Source organism: Pelecanus crispus, chromosome 9 (genome assembly GCF_030463565.1).
Source record: "Pelecanus crispus isolate bPelCri1 chromosome 9, bPelCri1.pri, whole genome shotgun sequence".
NCBI classification, from domain to species: Eukaryota; Metazoa; Chordata; class Aves; order Pelecaniformes; family Pelecanidae; genus Pelecanus; species Pelecanus crispus.
The window spans coordinates 20,438,919-20,460,645 of NC_134651.1; the positions used below are offsets into that span (position 1 = coordinate 20,438,919).

General features: G+C 39.5%; 1 protein-coding gene across 1 annotated transcript in view; it reads right to left on the reverse strand.

The window, feature by feature from the left end:
- The window catches only part of NYAP2 (neuronal tyrosine-phosphorylated phosphoinositide-3-kinase adaptor 2), a 147,518-nt gene that overhangs the window by 36,120 nt on the left and 89,671 nt on the right, over positions 1–21,727 (reverse strand). The window contains exon 4 of the mRNA XM_075717062.1: positions 2,837–3,049. Within this exon, the coding sequence (XP_075573177.1) occupies positions 2,837–3,049 (213 nt within the window). The remainder of the gene's footprint in view (positions 1–2,836; positions 3,050–21,727) is intronic.

Sequence of the window (21,727 nt, forward strand, 5' to 3'; positions counted from 1 at the left end):
GACACTAATGGGCTGGCTTAGTGACAAGCTGATAGTGGTTTAAAAACAGGACACAACAACAGAGTAGAGTATCTGAGATTTAAAAGGCAGCGCAGTGCCTGTCTCTAGCAGCAGGTGGCAATGCAAAATGCTTCATAATTGCAGTTAGGAAAAAAAGCAGCAACATTCCAGAAAATACTCTACAAAGCTCCTGGAGTGAAGTTATCACAGCCTTCTGTTTCACAGATCTCGCTTGGCTGTTCACTACAATTGCACTGACTCTCCTAAATGCCAGCATCTCCCCAAACCACTTACACTGCTTTCCATGAGAAATGGTAGGACGCCAAGAAACAGAAAGTGGCCTTGACAAATTATGTGACAAATGAGAGAACAATCAAGCATTAGAGACAGTGATACCTATAGGCACCTGACAGGCTAGGCTCATTTGAACAAAATGACCAGAAAGCTCAAGATTCTGTTTGGAGATGGCTCATTCCCCCTCTGATCTTACTATCAGGTGCAGAGATGGGGAGAACCCACAAAAAATCAGTACTCTCACTCAGGTATTCATTCAGACTGCTCCAGTGGCTAGTTAATCTGTGCCTCAGCAGAACTGCCTGTTGAGCACACATGAAAAGTCCTTTCACATCCTTTCTGTTTTACAGCAGAGCAATTCAACCCCATTGTCTTTAAATTATTCCAACACTGCCCTAATAAATGCCTGTACTAGTGTGAACTAGGAGGTAGGCAGCAAACTGTGGTCTTTCAAGGACATGTCCGCACAAAAAAAGGAGCCTTTTTTCTCTTATCAATGATGTTGGAAAGAGAGCAATGGCAACGATGAACTGTACTGCCCTGATTTTACTCGGTCCTGTGGCAAATCTAAGTTCTAAACTCCTAGCACAGAATTACTTTATCTCCTTGACTCCAGAAAGCATTTGTATCCATACAGATGTATTAAATCTCTCTTCTTGTATTCTGTTACAGTTCTAATTTAATTGCGAAGAAGGAACTGTTACAGTTCATGTATGAGTTCATTGAGGAGAACTGTGTACAGCATTTTGAATGCAATGCCCCACCAATTAAAGGTAAAACATGTTGCTCAGGCAACATCTACAGACACGGGAAAAAATATTAATGGCAGAGGAGAGGCAATATTCGTCAAATGAAATGTCTTAAAAACTGTGGGGAAAGAAAAATCATAATCAGCTCTCAGATTTTAATCATAAAAAAGGAGTCAAAATTCAGCCAATAAAATATTTCCATGATTTTTCTTTGACAGTCCTAGCTATGTAAGACAAAGTCACAGTTAACTAAATCAAGGCATGATTCAACAACTATTATAGTTTGCTGATGCCAAATGAAGATTGAGGCCAACAGCTTTTGTCTGCTTCTGGAGATCAACCAACTCTTTAAAATAAAACTGTTGCAGCATGGTTGAAGTTCTATATTTTGCTAAGAACTTACTCTTTAATTTTCATTTCTCTTCCACTCTGCTCTGTACTGTCATCTCACAGAACTGAAAAGGTTGGTACACACCTTTGCTCTAATTTATCAGATGTCCAATACTTTGATGTGGTACCTTTAAACCCACCCTTTTACCTGCATTAGCACAGATGACGCTCTAATACACTGGGAACAGAATTTTTAACAATGCTATGAGCTAATCTGGAAAATTCCTACCTACCAGGATGCTTTGCGAGAACAGACAAGTAAGCAAAAGGCAGTAACACCCAAATAATCTTTGCTAGAGTAATAGAATTTGCAGAAAAGTCACTTTTGCTGCCCCAGAAAGGACTATTTGGGGGGTCTGTAGCAAGAAAAGCTGGACTACACAATTGCTGCAAATGATATGTCACATCAGCAAAGCCTATTCAAGTTACATAGTGAGTTTCAGGTGTCATTTCCAGCAATGCAGGGAAAATGTGAGTCCCGTTATCACACAGGGAAGCAACGCCCTGGGTGAGGGGCGAGCATCTCTGCTAGCTTGGCACTGTAAAGACTCATCTCTGCCACTGGCTCCCCAGCAGGTCTGTCGTGCAGGACTAATTTCTTGTTTGGGTAGCTCATTCATGGTCTTATGCTTACTGAGCATTGACCATGAGGCTCCAGTACTGTACATACCAACTGTTTTTAAAGTGGGTATTTTTCACAATCCAACCAATAAGCAATGAAGTTACTCTTCTAAGAGAATGGTCAAATCTCAAAAAGTAACAATGCAGTGCTTTATGCCAGAGCTATACATATCTGTTTATAGATGTCCATTCATGGATTAGTTCTGTTTGTCTTAGTCAATTTATAAACAAGGCTGCATTATTTTTCATGATTTATGGTAATTCACTATTTTTTATATATAAAATTTAATGAGTAAAATGGACAGGTATGAATTTGAGACTCCTGAAACCCGTAGTCACTTTTCTAGAAATCTATGTACAAACATAAAGCAACGGCTGCCTGTGTCCACTCACTGTGCCTATCAATAAGACAGCCTTGTTTCTGCACAGTGTATTTTTGTTACTGTATGTGATATCTGAATTTATGAACTTCTATCTGAGGTGCCATCCTAGGGGTGTCTTTGCCAGAGTGTCAGTGTCAAGAGGAATTCTTTACTTCTTTTAAAATAAATGAACAGCATGTTTACATGCTTATATTACCTGCCACCGTCCCAATCCTGTTCCAGTACAGAGCACAAGTGGACAGCACAATGCTTATTAGTGCAGCAATGGGCAGGACAGATTCTAGAAGGTGTTTGGAAGTCTAAAGAATCTGGAGGCTTACCTACATCTGTGTATCTTTAGAGATCCTTCAGCTCACAAGGAGATTCATGAGATCTTCCCTGCTCTGCTACTTGACGTACCTGAGCTGTTGCTTCCAGCCAACATGGTTGGACTGACAGAGGATCTCCCCAGCCTGCTGGACACCACAGGTGGGCCTGGCGTTCCATCCCATTCCTGAGCTTTCCCTGGCTCCCTGGAGGAAGCTGTCCCGTGATGGCCTCCCCTCTCTTTGTTTTCCAGCTTTGGTAGTGGTTCAGTGCTGTGACTTCTGATCTTCAGCTCATCTAGAGGTTCTACAAAATACACAAGTGCGCATTTCGTTATAGAGTGTCTGCTAATAACCCACATCATATAACAATCTTTTGCTCAATATTCCATATATACCAATCATAAATCTCTTAGGGGCAACTTATATCATGAATTTACCGTCTAGGCCTAAAACCTACAGTTTATGTAGGTTTCAATACACATTTGAATTATTAAAACCATACACAATGCAGCAGATGGATAAAATGTAACTTTTCTATTACAACTTTTACATGCCAGGAAAATACTTTTGAAAATGGTATCCTACCAAATTATGCTTTTATTAACAATTCATCGAAATACTTGAATTCTTTTCAACTGCTATTTCACTGGGAACAAGTTCTTCTTCAGGCACTTTCTAAGGAAGCTCTCTCCTAAGGCAATATTGTGCAAGCAACCTATCTGTACTCCTCATAAGCTCCGATAAATCCACAAAACTGTACCGTGTTAATATTTTGGGTGTGCCCAGCACCACGACCTAGGGAATAAAATATCACTTGGTTGGAAAATCCTTGGAGTCAGAAAATTACTTTCTGCTTGCAACACCGTGAGTCAACATAAGAAGGAGAAATTCAAAAAACAATGGAATGATTTTTCAAGCAAAACAGTGATGTCTGCTTTCTTCATGGCTGGTGATTTTCTGTTCTTTTCTCAAGACCCTCATCTCTTGCAGTTTGAGCAATGCATAGAGAAACAAATCATTCCTGATCTTTTCCATCTGTAGCTGTGAAAAATTCACATGAAAAACTAGATACAGAAGAAACATTAGATTCCTTTTAGTTGGTACTGCTAATTACTGTGCTAGTCAGTTATTCAAAGCTTGCTGAACTGTTTGCCCCCTTTTAGAAAAAAAAAAAAATCCCTCTGAGTTTGGAATTTTATGCCTCATATTTAAGCCCAAAAACATCCTTACATGATACTCTCTGTTCTAGTCATTCAGGTTTATAAATCAAACCCCTGATGTACCTTAATTTCTGTTTGTATCTACAGTCTTGGAATTCACACTTGATAGAAATGGACAATCTTCCCTTGAGCCTTATCTCAAAATCTTTTCGTGGCTACAAGGGACATTACAAGATTTGGATGAGGCAAGCAAAGGGAAAGCACCAGGAGCCATTGGCAGGCAGGAGATGACAACTGCTCCCCAGGGGACCCGTGCGGAACCACAGTGGCCTGGCTGTGCAGGACTGCCAGAGACTCAACAGCAAAATTTGTCTCAGCAGCCACTTCCTCTTCCAATTATCCCTGTGGCCAGGAACTGGGACTATCCAACAGGAACTGCCACTCAGATGATACAGTCCCAGAAAAAGAAACACATTCAAAGCACTTTAATTTGTCTGTGGCTCAAAACCCCACATACTGTTTACCCTTGCTACAGCAAACAGTGGAAGATGTAATATCAGATATCTACATGGTATGGCAGAGAACCCACCTACGTACAACAGTAACAAAATCTCATGTTATGTTGAATTCTCTGACATTCCAGTCTGCAGATGAACTTGATGAACAACAACACAGCCTGAAGTTTCCTCAATGAAACGTCATATAGGAAACATGTAAAAAAATCTGACTGGATATCCAGTGTAATATGTAATCATTAGGGTATTTCATGTATTACTATGGTTAATAGTAAAAAATGATGTTAAGGATATCATACCACAACCTTCAAGATTTTTTTTAATTACTCAGAGTAGTAACACTCCACGAGAAAACGATAAAACAATCACAGTTTAGCAAGTCTCGTAAATAGGATTCAGTGACATTTTATGTGACAGACCTTCAAAAATCAAACCTCTTCCTTGAACTTTTAGGTCATATACCTACTTTAATATATGCAAAAAGACACTGTAATGAAAATCCAAACTGTTTGTTTTTCCTAGTTGGTAATCCCAGCAGGGTACAAGGTTGAATAACAGTCTGTATCAATATAACATGACATCTGCCTTTCAGGGACCTTTGCTACGAAATGTCGGTAACACAGCTCTGTCTGTGACTGTGTAGAGAGATTTGCTAATACAAAGAGCTGTGCAAAGAGATGTAGAGCCCAAATTATAACTAGATTTGAACTGTTTCAGTTATCAACAAAAATGATCTTATGTTTTTTCTGAACATTGATCTATCAAAAATAATGATGTATTTTTTCACATAACAGATACATGCACTCATATCTGATTTTTTTCTTTACACCAATAATAATCACTTCTTTAAGATAGTACTTATCTGGGAAAAGGAAAGATATAAACAAAGTTTCAAAATTCTTTGGAAATGCACACAACCCTCTTTCCCACCAATACAGGATGCTGTCTAGATTGCAGCTCTTCCTTTCCAGCAAAATGAAGAGAAAACCAAAACAATAGAATATGCTTAAAAAAAGTCAGAATCTGGCCCTGCAAGTGCCCCACCAACTTAATGTATCATTCAATAGATTTAATTTACTATGTCATTCAGCTGCTACTGGAAATGCTGTGATTACTTACTGAAAACCTTCTCAGTGTGCGCCTCATTGACACTACTTGAACACCACCCCTTGAAATTGCATACGCTTATGCAGTCAGCCCTTAGTTGCAGTGGAAACACTCTGGTTGAGTGTGGAGCTAAGGATTTATCCACTTCAATTTACTTGACAGAGAAGCATTTGTACTTGTTGCCTGATAAAAATGATTTGTGCATTCTTAGTTTTATTATCAGCTGAATCAAAGCACAGCAGTTCTCTGCAACCAGCTGGAAACTCTGGAAATATTCAGACTAAATAAAGATTTGGCTTATAGTCTACTTCTTTATAAGGTGCAGAAAATCAGTTTTCAGCTGGCTGTCTAGACTTTGTAAATTTACATTCCACTATCCTTTCTTGGGGATTTTCAGTTCTCAGTTTATCTGAAAAGTAATATATCCTAAAAATGAAAAGCAGATTGAAACAGATTATAATGTCATGCAACCCATCACAGAGCCTGAATCATTATTATTTGGTGATCACTATCAGCAACATTGATACAGTCAGAAAAAAAACATGTCAGTGTTTTATATAGTTTTCTGTAATATTACTTTCCTGCTCACTTGCAAACACATAAAAAGATGGAAAAAAAAAATTCATGCCTCACTTTTGCTCAGATATTTTGGGGAGGCTTTCAGAATAATTTCAGCTTCCTTAATAAATGTCAATGGGAATCATACTCAAATTCAATAAAAAAAATCACTGTGCTAGTTCTTGCTCAACTGAAAGAGTACCTCAGTTCTAATGTGCCAGTGACAGCTCCAGAAATGCAAAACACTCCCCTCCCAGGTCACAGCACATTACTGGGACCTTCTGTTGACTGTCCCAGCCACTTGGATGTTTTTATACTGTCAACTACTCCCTGCTGCAAATGCAGCTCCACGCAGCAAGCTCAGTGGCACAAATTATTGTTTCTCGTAAAAGCACATTCATTGCTCTGTGTTTTCGCTCCTGCAGTCAGGCACGAGGCATTGGCAGAAAGCAGAACATGCGTGTAGCTGCCGGCTAATGGTTACCTATGGGGTGGTGACCTTATCATCGACTGAAAATCAAACCAGTATATTTTAAACAGGGTAACCCTTTATAAAAGCTACAGCAGGATTTAAATGGCCACTTTATCCACATTGATCCTATACTGAAAACATGAACTCTAACCAGTCATATATATATTCTGCTGAAAGGTAACAGTAGCTGCTGCACAGCTTTTTTTTTTTATATTTTATTTGAGAAGTGCAGAAACACAGATGGGATCTAAGTTACCTCATGCTGTTAAAAACATTCATTTGGAGTTAGGAGATATTGAAGCTCAGTGTTATGCTGGGAGCTCACGCAATCATATGATGGCCACAGGCAAATCTTTTCACAGTCAAGTGCTGTATTTTGAAAGCTGAAATTATTATGGAAAGCATCTTTATTGTTCAATAATTTGTAAGCCAAAATAGTACATAAAAATGTAAATTTCAAGAAATAATTCATTGCTTTGAATATTTATGGATACAGTTGGTTGAACTGCCATAAAGGCATTCAAATGTTTCAAGCACTTCCAGGTGTCATTGTATTTCAATATTCAAAGATATGCTTTGAATTTGAAAAATTTTCTTATTTATTTCACCTGAATCTCAGGCTTTTCCCTTTCAAGAATAAGATGGTGGCTAAAATCGCTTAGAGAGAACATATTTTACAAAAAACTGACATGTACAATTTTCCCTCTATGAAAGGTCCCCTAATAGCTGCACACTAGGCAAGGCTGGCACCTGAGCTGTGGTACTGGAAAACTCGTAAATGCTAAAGAAAGTGAGAAACCAACTGAGTTAGTCAGCTGTAACTTGGACCAAAGCAAAGTGAAAAATACAGCTATGGAAAACATCTTACCTGCAAAGCTATCATTCAAATGAATATCTACTCTGTGGTCGGTCTGCCACTCTGCTCTTAAGCACAAATTAATTTGTCCTGGTTGCTTCTTAGTGTAATGCTAAGTGATAAACAGCAGAGCCTTTATTACAGCTTGGGGTTTTTGGGGTAAGAAAGAAAAGCAATTGTCTTCAGGAACTTAAAATGAGGGTTGCTTTCCGCCATCTCTCTCAGCTGTGAGCTGAAATGTATAAGCTAATCATCCATGCATTATTCATTTACTCTTTTTTCTGTGTGTTTGTTATAAACCTAAATAAATAATACATTACTCTAGGCAGAACTTGCATACTGTGGGAAGTAAATGGTACTACTCACAGGGTCTAAAATTCAGCATATGCATACAGGTGTAAAGCAAAGTAAGTCACTTGCAATGGAATTTAGATGTGAATCAGAACTCCCAATCTCCTCCAGTCCCAACACGTCGGACCTCACCTCGTACAGCCGCAAGGTGGGCACAGACCTGGCCGAGGGATCAGGAGCGCAGAGCATCCCCAAGGGCACAGACCTGGCCATCAGGAGGGGTGGAGTTGCGGGATTAGACTGCAGCTGGCACGTGTGTGTGATGATCAGAGCTACCAGAGACACGTACCAGGCTTCAGCTCCTACCCTTGTACCTGGGGCATCACTGCTGAGCTGGCAGCAGCCCTGCTCCATGAGCCATGCCCAGCCTAGGGTCCTGACAAGGGGAAAGGCCAGGCACAGCTCCACCAGTGTCCCATGTAGCACTGCCAGCAGGACAGCAGCATGCACCCATCCGCTACAGTCTGACTGCTTCCATGGACATCGGATGTAGAGCAACACTAAGCCCTTGAGGGAATCCCCCAGTTTCTTCTTTCTGCACACCAGGGATTTTTATTTACCTTTATTACACTTTTAAAAATTAGAGCTGCCTTTTAATGGCTTTCTTGATGTGTGGTGGTTTGTCTGATCTGCACAGCTGTAAATTTATCCCAGCCTCTCCCAAAGAAAACTAATAGGCTATTAATACCACATGCAAGAAACATGGATAATGCTCAGTGCTCAAGCCATTTTTCCCCCAAAATAGGAGTGTATTATACTGTCAGTGAAAGCCATTTCCTCATCTTTATTAACTGCGGTGGTTTGTCTATTCTGACTTTGTCTGCTTGCTAATTAAGAAGAAGTTTGCTTTACATATCAATTTTTAATACCCTTTTTTTACAGTTAAGTGAGAGTTGCAGCAGCCAGCTTGTTCAATTAAAAGCAGCTCTGACCTAGTTCCATGCAAAATCAATAGAAAGCCTGAGTCTCACAAACCATCTAACATTGAAGGAGACATGGCTGAAATGCTTCTCAGTGTTCACTGAGCACATGTTTCTGTGAGCAGTGTAGGGTTTGGTTTGGTTTGTTTTATACAGTGAAATCCAGCGAGGATCACATCTGCCTGCTACAGACCTGCAAAGATCAGCTCTGCCTGCTACAGACAGCAAAGGGAGGGGAAAGAGGGATTGCTGAAGAAATGTGTTTGGTTGATTTTCTGTGGCTATCCCAAAGCTGCTAAGTGGGCAATCCTGGCTAGGAAAACAAGATAGGACAAGAAAAAGCCCACACTGCATTAATTGAAGACTAACAAAAGAAGGGATAGATTTATACCAAAAGATCAGCCAAAGCTTTAGAATAAAAATATTCAGTTAAAATTATGAGCTTTATAATCTGGTTGAAAAAAAACAGAAATGAAAAGAAATGAAAAGAAAAGAGAAGAAAAGAAAAGAAAAGAGAAGAAAAGAAAAGAAAAGAAAAGAAAAGAAAAGAAAAGAAAAGAAAAGAAAAGAAAAGAAAAGAAAAGAAAAGAAAAGAAAAGAAAAGAAAAGAAAAGAAGAGAAAAGAGAAAAGAGAAAAGAAAAGAAATCTATAAGTTTCAATAAACTTCAGCTGGCATTATCAGTCACTTAAAAGATGAAGTTTTAAAAATTCTGCATGGTAAGACATAAATTTAATGTTGTTTGATGTCCTAGAGTATGAGGAAAAATTCTCTTGTATATTGATGATTGATTGAAATACAGGAAAACCTCTTTTTAGTCTTACGTAAGGAGAGATACTTGATCCAAGATGATTATATTTTGGCATATATTGTAGAAGTGATGACAATATAATACCTCCTGTTTCAAACAGGGCCATCATCACTTCTTAGTGATTTCTTCCAATACTACGCTTGACCTTTCAAGCGTGTCTGTTCTGCTGCAGATCACCTCACAGCCTGATCCTTTGACTGAAAAAGCCACATCTGGAAGATACGCATTGGTCAGGTGTGTTACAAAAGCAAATAAACAGCAGTGTCCTGGGACTCTCACTATTAAATCAAACAGCAGTCTTGGAAAGGATGTTCTTTTGGCACTCTAGTAATAGGTTTGCTGTTTACCTCGGACCAGTCACAATTATATAATTAAGCAGAACACTTTATTCTCTGATATTCACTGCATATTTTTCTTTTATTTTCTTTTCAGAGCTGGCAATGTTGGGAATTGGTGACTTGCACTTAGGAGAACCTCAACAGAAGCCTCTGTGTTCCTCAGTGCCTTCTTGGGCAAAACCCTAAGTCCAGCAAGTCAAAGGGAATTCTGCCATTGATTTCAACAGAGCAAGGGTTTTCCTTCCAGTAGTTATTGTTAAGGGCTAGCCAGCTATGCTGATTCATATGAATGTATAGCATAGTTGATACTGGTGAGCTGCAAACATTCTCTTACATAGTTTGTGCACCCAGATCTGCACCCAGATCTCCTGCTGATAATCCAGGCTGACCTTTCAGTCAAACAACTAAATGTGTGCTCATAAATTCCATACCCGTAGATGGGTATGTACATGGTCTGTGTATGTTTACAGCAAATAGGATTTAAGTAGGAGAAGAAGGAAGATGACTAGTTTGAAAGCCTGAATGTAGCCATCTCGTGAAACTTTCATCTCTCCCCTGCCTTCCTCTGTTGGTATCGCTGACACTAGCCTTGGACTACTTAGCGACACGTATATGCAACACAAGCATATACTGCCATCCCCACCCTAAACTTGACACTGATCAGAGAAAACACTGTTAGATGAAACATGCAATTAAACTGTGGAAATCAGTGACTGCAAAAGGTTGCCCAACTGTTACTAGCATTTGATTTGAAAAGAAAATGGTGCCTACTCTTACTTAATTGCTTTCCTTCCCAACCCTGTTCATTTCACTGCACGCTCATTCTGCTATTCAGGTTCTTAAATATACAGCCTTCATGTTTGGATGAGGAAACGGTGGTTTGATGGGCACTGCACATGCCCTAGCACAGTATAGCAAGAAATCAGAAGGCAAGGGTGAGGCAAAAAAGCTAAAATATACAGACTGTTTAAGAAAAATGGTTTTGTACAAAGTTCATGACCTTAAGTTTCAAAGCTTCGCTTCAAAAATATCAATCATTCATAGAAGTGCTGACTATATTAAACTTGTCAACATTTTTTTGGTGAAGTTTTCTGCTGAAAAACAGCCTTTGAACTATATCAGCAGTTTGAATGCAGGGTTTTTTCATTGTTTGACCACTTTCATTTCTTCTAAAGTGTATGCCTTCATCCAGATTCAGTAGTAAATAAGAATCTGTTGTTAGTCAGAAAAATGTAGAGAAGTAATGGACACTGGTTGTGAAAACTGGGGACAGAAATCCCTCGGTCTCATATTTTCACATTAAAAAAAATCAATTAGAAAGTTGGAGTGAAAATAAATTCTTTCCTGGCTATTTTGTCTGTATTTTAACAAACTTTAGGAAAAACATTTTTATCAATGCTTTTCTCTTGAATGAGAAATTTTGCCTTTCATTATTAGAACAAGCGTCCCATTTGTACAGCTCTCCTTCTACCACAATACATTACCATTTAAAGGGAATCCTGACATTGTCTTAACATTGGCCCTACCCGAATTTTGCTCTGTTTTACAAAGCCAGGCACAAGTGTACAGGGTTTTCTATGCAGCCTCTGTGCCAAGCCTAGCTGGGTCAGGGTCCTAGGCACTATTTGCTCTGCAAGTTAATGCTCAAGGTTTCTCCTGATTACAGAATGAAACCCATATGTCATTCTGTCTTTCTATGCCTTTTAACGGAATCAATCATTTTAGGCCCTCCCCACTTTCTAATTAGAGGTTTCATTTTGTGAACTGGTTTTACTCTTGCTAGCTAAGCAACTGTTAAGCCATGACAAGCACAGACTTCAGATCCTGAGCAAATAAGTAAAATTGCAGATAGCCTACTCAGCTCCAGCCGATGCCTGTGCTTGTAAGACGTTACTATTATTGCTTTCACGAGTGTACGGAGCAGCTAATGTGGCTGGTACAAGTGTTTCTGTATGTGTTACAGCACTTATAAAATAAACATAAATTAGGCAAACATTGTCCAAACGGTAAAATAGCTATAGATTTCCTGGAAGAAGGTACTTTCTGAGTTATGAATTTAAGTCACACACAAAAATCAAGTAATTTCCATCTCCAGCAAAATTAAACACACAGCTTCTCTTTTTCAGATGAGTAGTTACAAGAACAATAGCTCTCCTTACTCATTCTTAAATGCCAGATAAAGTGGTAATTGCATGTTAGACTTTTAACAAAAAAATAATTATTAGGGATGGATAATTCTGTTCAGAGGAGTAAAACTAACCTGAACCTTCACATCAAATCGAATGTAAATGAACCTAATTTTTTAATATGCATTATTATCCTGACAATTATTTCCTCAATGTTCCTGTGCTTCTCACCTTATCTATACCTAGCATGTTTGTACACCCCTACAGTTTCACGGTTCAATATTTGAATCAATGTTACATGTGTAATCCAAATAAAGCTATTCCTAACTCTTTGATTTCTCTTGTTACTGATAGACTCATGGAAGATCCAGAAAGAACTTAAGCAGCAGCACATCCACTTTTTCTCAGTTAACAGTCTGAAATTTTTTATCAGAATATTATGGGTAAATTTGATAATACGCTGACAAAAATGTGTAGCACATCATGCAGTCATCCACTAATTTTTCTTAGTCTTCATATTATTCACGGCTACATTCTGGATACATATGTGCCTTCGTTTGCAGAGTGGTTTTGCAAGGAACAACAGCCTAAGACAAGGAGAGGATCCCTCTTGTTTTGGCTGGGATAGAGTTAATTTTCTTCCTAGTAGCAGGCATAGTGCTGTGTTTTGGATTTAGTAGGAGAAGAATGTTGATAACATGCTGATGTTTTTAGTTGTTGCTGAGTACTGCTTATGCCAGTCAAGGACTTTTCAGCTTCCCATGCTCTGCCAGGCGCACAAGAAACTGGGAGGGGGCACAGCCAGAATAGTTGATCCAAACTGCCCAAAGGGCTATTCCATATGACATCATGCTCAGTATAGAAACTGGGGGGGGTTGGCTGGGGAGCAGCGATCGCTGCTCAGGAACTGTCTGGGTATCGGTCGGCGGGTAGTGAGCAATTGCATTGTGCATCACTTGCTTTGTATATTATTATTATTATTATCATCATCATCATCATTATTATATTGTTATTATTATAATTACTATTTTACTTTATTTCAATTATTAAACTGTTTTTATCTCAACCCAGGAGTGTTTCTCACTCTTACTCCTCCAATTCTCTCTCTCCCCCATCCCATCGGGGCAGGGGGAGTGAGCGAGCAGCTGCGTGGTGCTGAGTTGCTGGCTGGGGCTAAACCATGACATTTATAATGGGATCCCCTGAAGTATATTTGTCTCATACTTCAAGGACCTTTAGATCAGGCCTTTAATGATGAGGTTTAAGAATTGAGCTCACTCTGCCAGGAATCAAATTAAACATGCCAGAAAAAGTATGTTTTTTTAAAAATGGATATATAAACCACTTAGCCCAAGAAATTGTCAGTCTTTGTTACACAGATGAGTAAGGTAAAGGCATTTTAAGAAATATGAAGAGGAGAAATAGCAGTCAGAAGTACCGGAGGATTTTAGAACTGAGGGAGGAAACGTTGTTCTTTCCTTTATTCCTCTCAAAGTTCCTACCATCTTCTCTAAAAACTGTAAAGCTTCTACAGCTAGAGCTGCGTCACTGTAAGTACAGATAAGGCATTTAATTAAACTCCATCTCTTGTAAAGATGCAATGACAGCAGCTCAAGAGATCATGAAACCAGGTTTCAGATCATAAGCCAGCATGCAAAAGACTTTCATTTAACAATGATCTCAGGCAGCTCCTCTGGTTATGATGTAGGTATTCCAGTTTCTGGAAAAAAAGCAGATTTTTGTTTGCAAAACTGTTTTTTTCACTCAGGATAAATTTTGGGGAAACTGTTATTTTCTGCTCTCTGAAACTTGAACAGTATTTCACCTTCCTAAAGCTCACAGTCCTCAGCTTGGTGGTGGTGGTGTGGTCTGGGGGACTTTGGTTATTTTTCCTAAACAAAACTGTGATCTGCTTCCCTGTGATTGAGTTTAAGCAAACAGACTTAAGTGCTATCTTTATATACCTACCTATGGAACATGACAAATCTGGTTGAAAGTGCTTTATGAACATCGTGCTTCTTAAAAACAAACACAATAAATGTAGGCCTTCCTACTAACCGTCTCTAGTTTAGGATTTAACAAACAAAAATGAACTTGAATCCTAATGCAAAGAAAGTCTGATTCTTAAGTTAGAAAAAATGCAATTCAGGACCCAGTGCTTGTTTATAAAGACAAATTGTGAAAGATCTAGCAGCTGCCTTGAAAAAGGAGCCCTGTACTACCAAAGCCAAAGGCAGGAGCACCGGCTGGTCCCACCCTGAAAGTCAGCCAAGCCAGCCCACCAAAAGATGCACTATGGTCTCCAGCCACTGGTTTGATCTACACTCTCATGAACTTGCTTCCTCCCTTTTGTAAAGCTAACATGCATGGATATCTTTTTCACATCTGAACTGCAATTCGTGCTTAAAACTGCTAACTCTCCAACTGCTGCAACACATGGTACGATTTTAGTAAGATACTCTACAGAAGTCCTATAAACCAAAGCTGACGCCAGACATTTCCTCGTGCAAGAAGCTCCATATTATTTTCAAATAAATTATCTCCAACTGACACCAGGTTAGAGATAACCAGATGATCCCCTAACAGCTCTATAGGGTATAAAGTTTAAAAATGTCTCTGTTCAATACAACCATTCACCGTTCTAGCAGACACAAATAAAATGTGGCTCCCTATGAAATCCAGAAGCCCCAGGGAGGAGGATACCGATGAGAGCATGGGGTTGGGACAGCCACCCACCCCGGGTGCCGCAGCTGCCGCCCTCTGGGCACGTCCTCTCAAACCTCTGGCACTGCCAGCCGGGCCGGCTTCATTCAACGTGGCTGCGCCAACTTCCAGAGTAGAGGCTACGTAAATAAAACTGCACCATTCCTTTAAATCAAAGTAGTTCGATTCCTATCCTCTTTTTTTTTTCCTTAGTTCTTTCACAAATGGAGGACTCTGATACCCTACACCAGTACCACCTTCCCTAAAAAACAGTGAGAAATTTTAAGAAATTGTATTTAGCAGTTTTGTTGAAGGTAATACATGCTTATGGAAAACATCACCAGATTAAGCATTTCTTACCATTATTACTGAGCACCCATAAATTGGTCATAAATTGTGTGGTCCTGTTTGAAACAAAAAGACAATAAACTCTGCAATTCACTGTCCTGCTCTATGACTACACCATTTTCAATACAAGCTGTTCTAGTCACAAAGGACACATTCATTTTCTTGAAGCCAGAGATACAGATGGTGTAAACTGGAGTAGCTCTTCTGATTTCAGATAAGTAGTAGTGATTTACAAGTGCTGAGGATTTGGCCTAAAGGTCAAGATATTTCTCTGGCTTAGAAAGTTCTGTTTGGGGAGGGAATCAATGGCACTTAAAACTGACTATCATTATCCACGTCCTTAAGTGCAGCATGTGTTGATTTGCTTATTCACAACACAGGGAAATAGGTGCCAGTAACTGAATTTAAGGCTTTTTTTTTTCCCCTTTACTTCAGACAACTCACATCTTCCTGTATATTTAATCTAAAGAGAAAACATCTTTTTCAGTCCTTTACCTGAAACCATCTTTTACTTGAAATCTAGCAAAAAGAGAACAGCTTTATCTCTATTAATATTTTTTTTTACCCCTTGCAAGTTTATTTCTTCTTCATAAAAAGAAATGTTGATTAAATTGCTAACCAGAAATTCTATCAAGCAGTCAAGTAATATAAACAGAAGGAATAAATAAATCTATATACATCAATCGGAAACAGCAGCTGTTTCCAGAAAAACCTGAGCAATTATTTATGAAATTATGTCTTCTTCAACGCTTCTGTATACCGTCACAATCCCAGGAGGACCTGATTTTCTGATGAGCCTAAATTGCTGAATTAGAAGAGGAGACAATGTCATGGTACCAATTAGCAAAACCATTGCATAGCATCTCAAAATGTGTTTTTTCTATTTTAATAACTGCGTGTAACAAAGACATTCCTTCATCTTAAAAATGGAAGGGACATCCCACACATTAGTGACTTGAATGACTAAATGTCCTTAAAATAGACATACTCACTTTTGTGTGAAAGCAGCAAGACAACAAATGACATAGCGTGCATTTCAGTCAAGGAACGGGTACCTACCGATTTATCCATTCGAAACAAGTTCCCAAACCTGGCATTATCCTTGGTGCCGAGAAAGAACTGAATTACTGGCATGCAATGCAAAACGAGGCAGTGATGGCACAGCTACAGCAGGGAATTAGCACCCTGGGACGTGCAAGCTGCCACTGAGCTGCCATGCATCCTTTCACACATTTCTTCTTTGTACCTCTGCTTCTCAGCTCACTCTTTCCCACTTAGAGTGAACCTAGGTGAAACATTGGTTTCCTGCCTTTTGTGTGCTTTGCTGAATGACCTTACTGTCACATTATGATTTTTCTTTCCAATTATTTCCTGTGATTGTTAATTGGGGAACACACATCAGCTTCACCAAGTAAGAGGCTCCAGTGGGCCTGGGTAGCTGACCTGGATCAAAATATTTAGTCCAGTGCCCAACTCTTTTCACTAGGGGATCTAAGGATTACTGGTGAAGGACAACAGTTATGGTTGAAGCAGCACTCGAGACCACTCAACCGCAAAATGAATCTCATTTTTTTGCAAAAGCTTGGTTCCTGAAGGGTGCTTGACCACATCTGGTCATCCCCATGTTTACACTTCAGTCATTTTCAGTTCTGTCTCACAACATCGCACACTCACCCCAACAGGCACGTCCCTTAGTGAAGGGCAGAGTTTTAGAGACCTAACTGACACCAGCAGACCAGACAGCTCACGACCTTTGTGCGTGCAGATGTACATAGCTCTTGCCCTGAATATGCACTCACAAGTGAGCACTTGAAGAAACTCCTTAGCTTGCTTATATCTCAATAGATAGTAATTGACAAGGACAGAATTGGCAAGGACAGAGCCTTCTTCAGGCTTTAACTAAATGCAATTAACTGTGGTAAGACCATACCCTTCCAGTGGCAAACGAGTGTCATTCTCTTCAGAGCTGCTGTTCTCTTACCCTCTATTCCTTTTCCTCCTCTTATTCCTGGCACTTCCCCCTGCTCCCTCCTCTAGGTCTGTTCTTTCAGATCTACTTTCAGGACCGTCAAACGAGACGTGACTGCTGTGATCGCCTCATCTAATCTCATACATATCATGGGTCATCAGATTAGAAAAGCTAACTTTTAGTGAAACAGCTGCTTCACCTGTGATGGAGAAGCCAATACACCTCTGGCTCAAAGGCTCAGGATTAACTTCAGTTATGCAGTATTATGCCTGTAAAGCTGTAGCTATCTCATTAGACTGAACATAGCATTCATACTGCATGCAAACAATTGCTACAATGAAGAAAAGGGCTGGAGAATTAGGCTGACATCCTGTTATATAAAACTACAGAAAATATACTAACCTAGAGGTGAGAAAGTATGTAGGCTTCCAAATTACCGCCTCTGATACTGACTCTCAGCTATGCAGTAGTTGAGCAATGGTATGTAGTGGAGTAGTTATAATACTTTTTATGGCCAGTCCAGTCTTGCAGGCAAGCTCTTCCTCTTCAGAATACCAGAGGCTGAGCAGGTATCCAAATGAGGAAGTATGCACAGTGCAATGGCATACCAAGTCCACCCTCCTTAGGCCAGCATTTTTCATCCTAACTCCATTAGAAATACCTAAGCTGAAATCCTGCCCTGTCTGTCTGTGTTCCTCATTCTGCGTTTAATGCACCAACGTGGAGGCTAAACAACCAAACAGACCCACGGGGGTGCATTTTCACTTGACTCATTTCCCAAATTCTCTTTCCAACATACTGTTCTATCTAACAGGGAACCCAAAGCTGCTTTCTAGCTCCCTGGAAAGCACCAGCATTTAAAAAAAAAAAAAAAAAAAAAAGTAAAAATTTCCACTCTAACTCCACAATTGCTTCATGGGAGGGTCTCAGCTGCCTGAAATCAGCATGACCTCCTTTTTAACAAGTTGTGCCACTTCTGCACCCCTCCCCTCCCCACACTATCTGGCAGCTTATAATAAAATGTTTTAGATTCCTAATGCAGTGGGTACCAGCCAGGAATAGGAAATGTTAATAATTAACCCAATTTTCAATCACTTTAACTGACTTATCAAAGTAGCACATTCACAAGTTTCCTCTCTATATGTGACTAGAAGCTGAAGAGTGAAACTCTCCATAGGCAAAAGCAGCTATGAAGCCCTGTGGAGCAGCTAAGGAAAAGAGCAAGGAGCTGCTGTGCATCACGTGTCCTGATCTCATACCTCATGCACAGAGTCAGGTCACACAGCAGAGGTAACTATTATATTGTGCAGTTCATTAGGATGGAGATTTGCAATGCTTACTCAAAACTGGCGTGAACTTCCTAGGAAATTATGAGGAAACTGCAGCCTTAACAAATGGAAACAACCAATACACAAACAGAAAGGGCTAGTCCTGGCAAGGGTTTACAGGACCATTTCACTCAGAAAAAATGTACTGCCTTGAAGTGAGTGCAGTTCAGATGTATACCAGCAGGTTTTCTGTTTTGCTTTTTAGGATGTGGGTATGCCTATAGGCACATGACTTCAGTTCTATATTTTCACAGAGTACAGCATGTTTCTATGGTGCAGAAAAGACAGAGGCAGCAAATACAGCTCCAGAAAACCTGAAGAACATTCCCTTCCTCTCTCTTTCTGTAATTCCCTCTTTACTGAAGGACGTGGGTAACACAAACACTCCGTGCATATGCTAAAAGCAAAGGAAATGTGTCATCCAACACAGCTGGATAGAGCGGTCATACTCAAACACCTTCCAACTGAATTAGAAAAGGACACACTGCAGCAACCCAAGGATATCAGGCAGTGTTGGTACCCTTTAAACAGTTTCCCTCTAACCTCTGAGGACTGATGTTATATTTCACAGCAATCTGCCAACTGTTAGGGCACACTACCACGTTATCCCACACAAAAGCAGGAAGGCTGAAAGAACAGTCAATGACAATAATATCTATCTTTTCAACTCTTTCACATTTTTCATGCTCTACATCTTTCTTCAGTCTTCCATAGGGGTTGTCTCCACCTTTCTGCCTTTCCTGGTGATCATCTTCCACCATTTTTTTCATTTCTGATTTGGCCTTACAATTTATTTTTCTTTGTTCTTTTCTTCCCACCTTCATAATTGTGCTGTACTGCATATTTAAGATGCTAACAGCACACAAGAGGATTTTTAGAAGAACACAGCACAATAAGTGAGCTGCTTATAAAATCCAGATACGCACATCACAGTTGCAGCCGCTGGATGCTGAGTGCATTCAGCAACATATCCGGGGCTTCAACGGAAGCTTATATCCTCAGAAAATGTGGCCCTGAGGTGACAGTCTCCTTAGTATCACTGATTTATCCCAATTTCCCACTAATGCAATTCCAGTGAAATCTACAGGAATAAAATGGAGGGGGATAAAAAAGGAAAAATGGCAGAAGAGTAAAGAAAATAATACAGAAAGGCTACAAGGGCAGATTTGCTTATATATTAAAGCTATTGACTGGAAATAATGTTTGTGCAGTCCCCCTCCTGAAAAAGAAACGCAATCAAAAATGCCACAAATTAAAAGCCAGCAAATACATTCTGAGCTTGGACCCAGATGCCAAATTTCCACAAAGTCAGTTGCAGTAATAACAATAAAGATGAGAGAGAATTTTCTCTGTAACTGCTGCAATATTTTCCAAATATGCTCAGCTGAATATAAAATTTAGTATTGTGCTTTTTTTTTTTTTTTTTTTTTTTTGACTAGCATATGGCAGTGAGAGCTTCAGACAAGTCACAGAGGGCTGAGTCTTGGAGGATTCAATAAGAAAGTTGCTTGAGATGTGCCCAGAATAATTTTATATTTTAGAAGCAAATACGTTCAGTTTCCTAGCATGATTTCATAAGAATCATGTAAGTTCTTTTTTGTGTGTGTTTATTATCCTCTAAATTCTGGAAATCCTTCTGTATCCTGAGACCAAATTACACTGAAGTGACAACTATAAAACCATGGCAGTCCCAGTTAGTCCTATGCTATGCATTTGCTCTTCCATAGCTTAAAAAAATATTGCAGAACTGTACAAGTGCCTTAGGCTTCTAGTGCGATTTGCAGGAGCAAGATTTCTTTAACAGATTGTATGATTAGCTTAGTCTACACTATCACTATGTATAATCATGACATGTAAATGTGACAGTCTGGTCAGATTCTACATTTAAATCCCACAATTTATGGGTGGATCATTTTAATGTAGAATTGCAAGACATAAAATGCTAGACCTGTATGTGTTTTCTGTAAATCTTAGAGTGTCTTCTACCTCTGTAATATCTGAGCACAAACCTGGTTCTTGCTCAGTGCAGTAATCCCACAGGATTAAGTCATACTGTAAATACCAGACAAATTACAATTGGATTAGATGGGCAGTCTGTTCATTTACTCAACACAGCTGCACTCCAGAGTCTTTTCGCCACTGATGTCTATTTATAACATGAATGTTTTGTCCTTAAAGTAAATGAACACAGTTTCTATTTCATATCTCTCTTGTCTTACCATTTGTGACCAATACAGAGCACATTTCTACTTCCTCAGGAGCAAGCAGAATGCTCCTTGAGAGACCAAGAAGAAAGCTGTTCTTGGTACAGATCTGCAGGGCAAGATTTATCTTAAATTTATCAGTGAAAAGTCCCTTGAAAGGTCTGCATTCAATTTCAGTCAAGTGGAATATAGAGAATGTATTTCTGGAGGTATGTATGAGACAGCAACACTGATTTGCTGAAATTTCCCAGGACTTGCCACATTCACTGCAGGAATTTCTATAGGTTCCAAACCTGGTACTTCTGCCTACATTAGTGAGCATAAAACCGTCCAACTTAATGCAGCTCATGAGGTAGATCTGGTGTAGCATGGGGTTTACAGGGGATTTCTGCTCACTTATGAATAAGAAGCATGTTTAATAATGTTCAATATTGGCTGTACTTTGCCAAAATCTCCCTACCACTTCACTGCAATTATTTATAAATGTCACATCACATCCCTCATAATTGTTCCCAATTACATGAATTGTCTTGCCTTTTAGGTTACAAACTTGCTTCCATCCAGCACACAAATCCAGTGTTATTGTATTTTTATTACTGTAATCATAGTGATACCCTACTGAATCATGGAGTTAATACTTTCTTAAAACACTATTTAAGATTACAGGCCACAAAAATATTAAAGCAAAATTAAGCAAACTGCTGCACTAACTCATAGTCTCAGTATCCTGCTAACTCCATTCTCACCTCCACCTTCTGATTTCAGAGTCTTTATTCCTGATTTGCACAGACATAAATAAGAACAAAACTGCTGAGGCTGCGGCAGTGGAGTCCATGAATCAGGAAGAATGTTTCGTATGCCAACCCAAACCATTGCCACCAAGCTTCTCCATACTTACCTGTTCACACTTAGCTGCAGAGGTGAAAGGCAGGCAACCTCTGCCCATGAAAACCCAGAGGGGGTGTTTTTGTGAGCCCCCTGAGCATGCCTCAAAGTGATGTGACCAAACTGTGATAAGTAATGTAACAGAGCGGCACAAACACAACCAGAAAGGCAGTGCAGAATTCACTTCTCTTCAGTGATATGGCAGCCTGGAAACTGTAACACTTTATCAGGTATAAACCAGTGTAGTTTATCACATTGTATTTAATGTGTTACAGCTGCCAAATAGGTATAATACAGCACTTACACAAACATAAGATCAGCTGTTCTCCAAA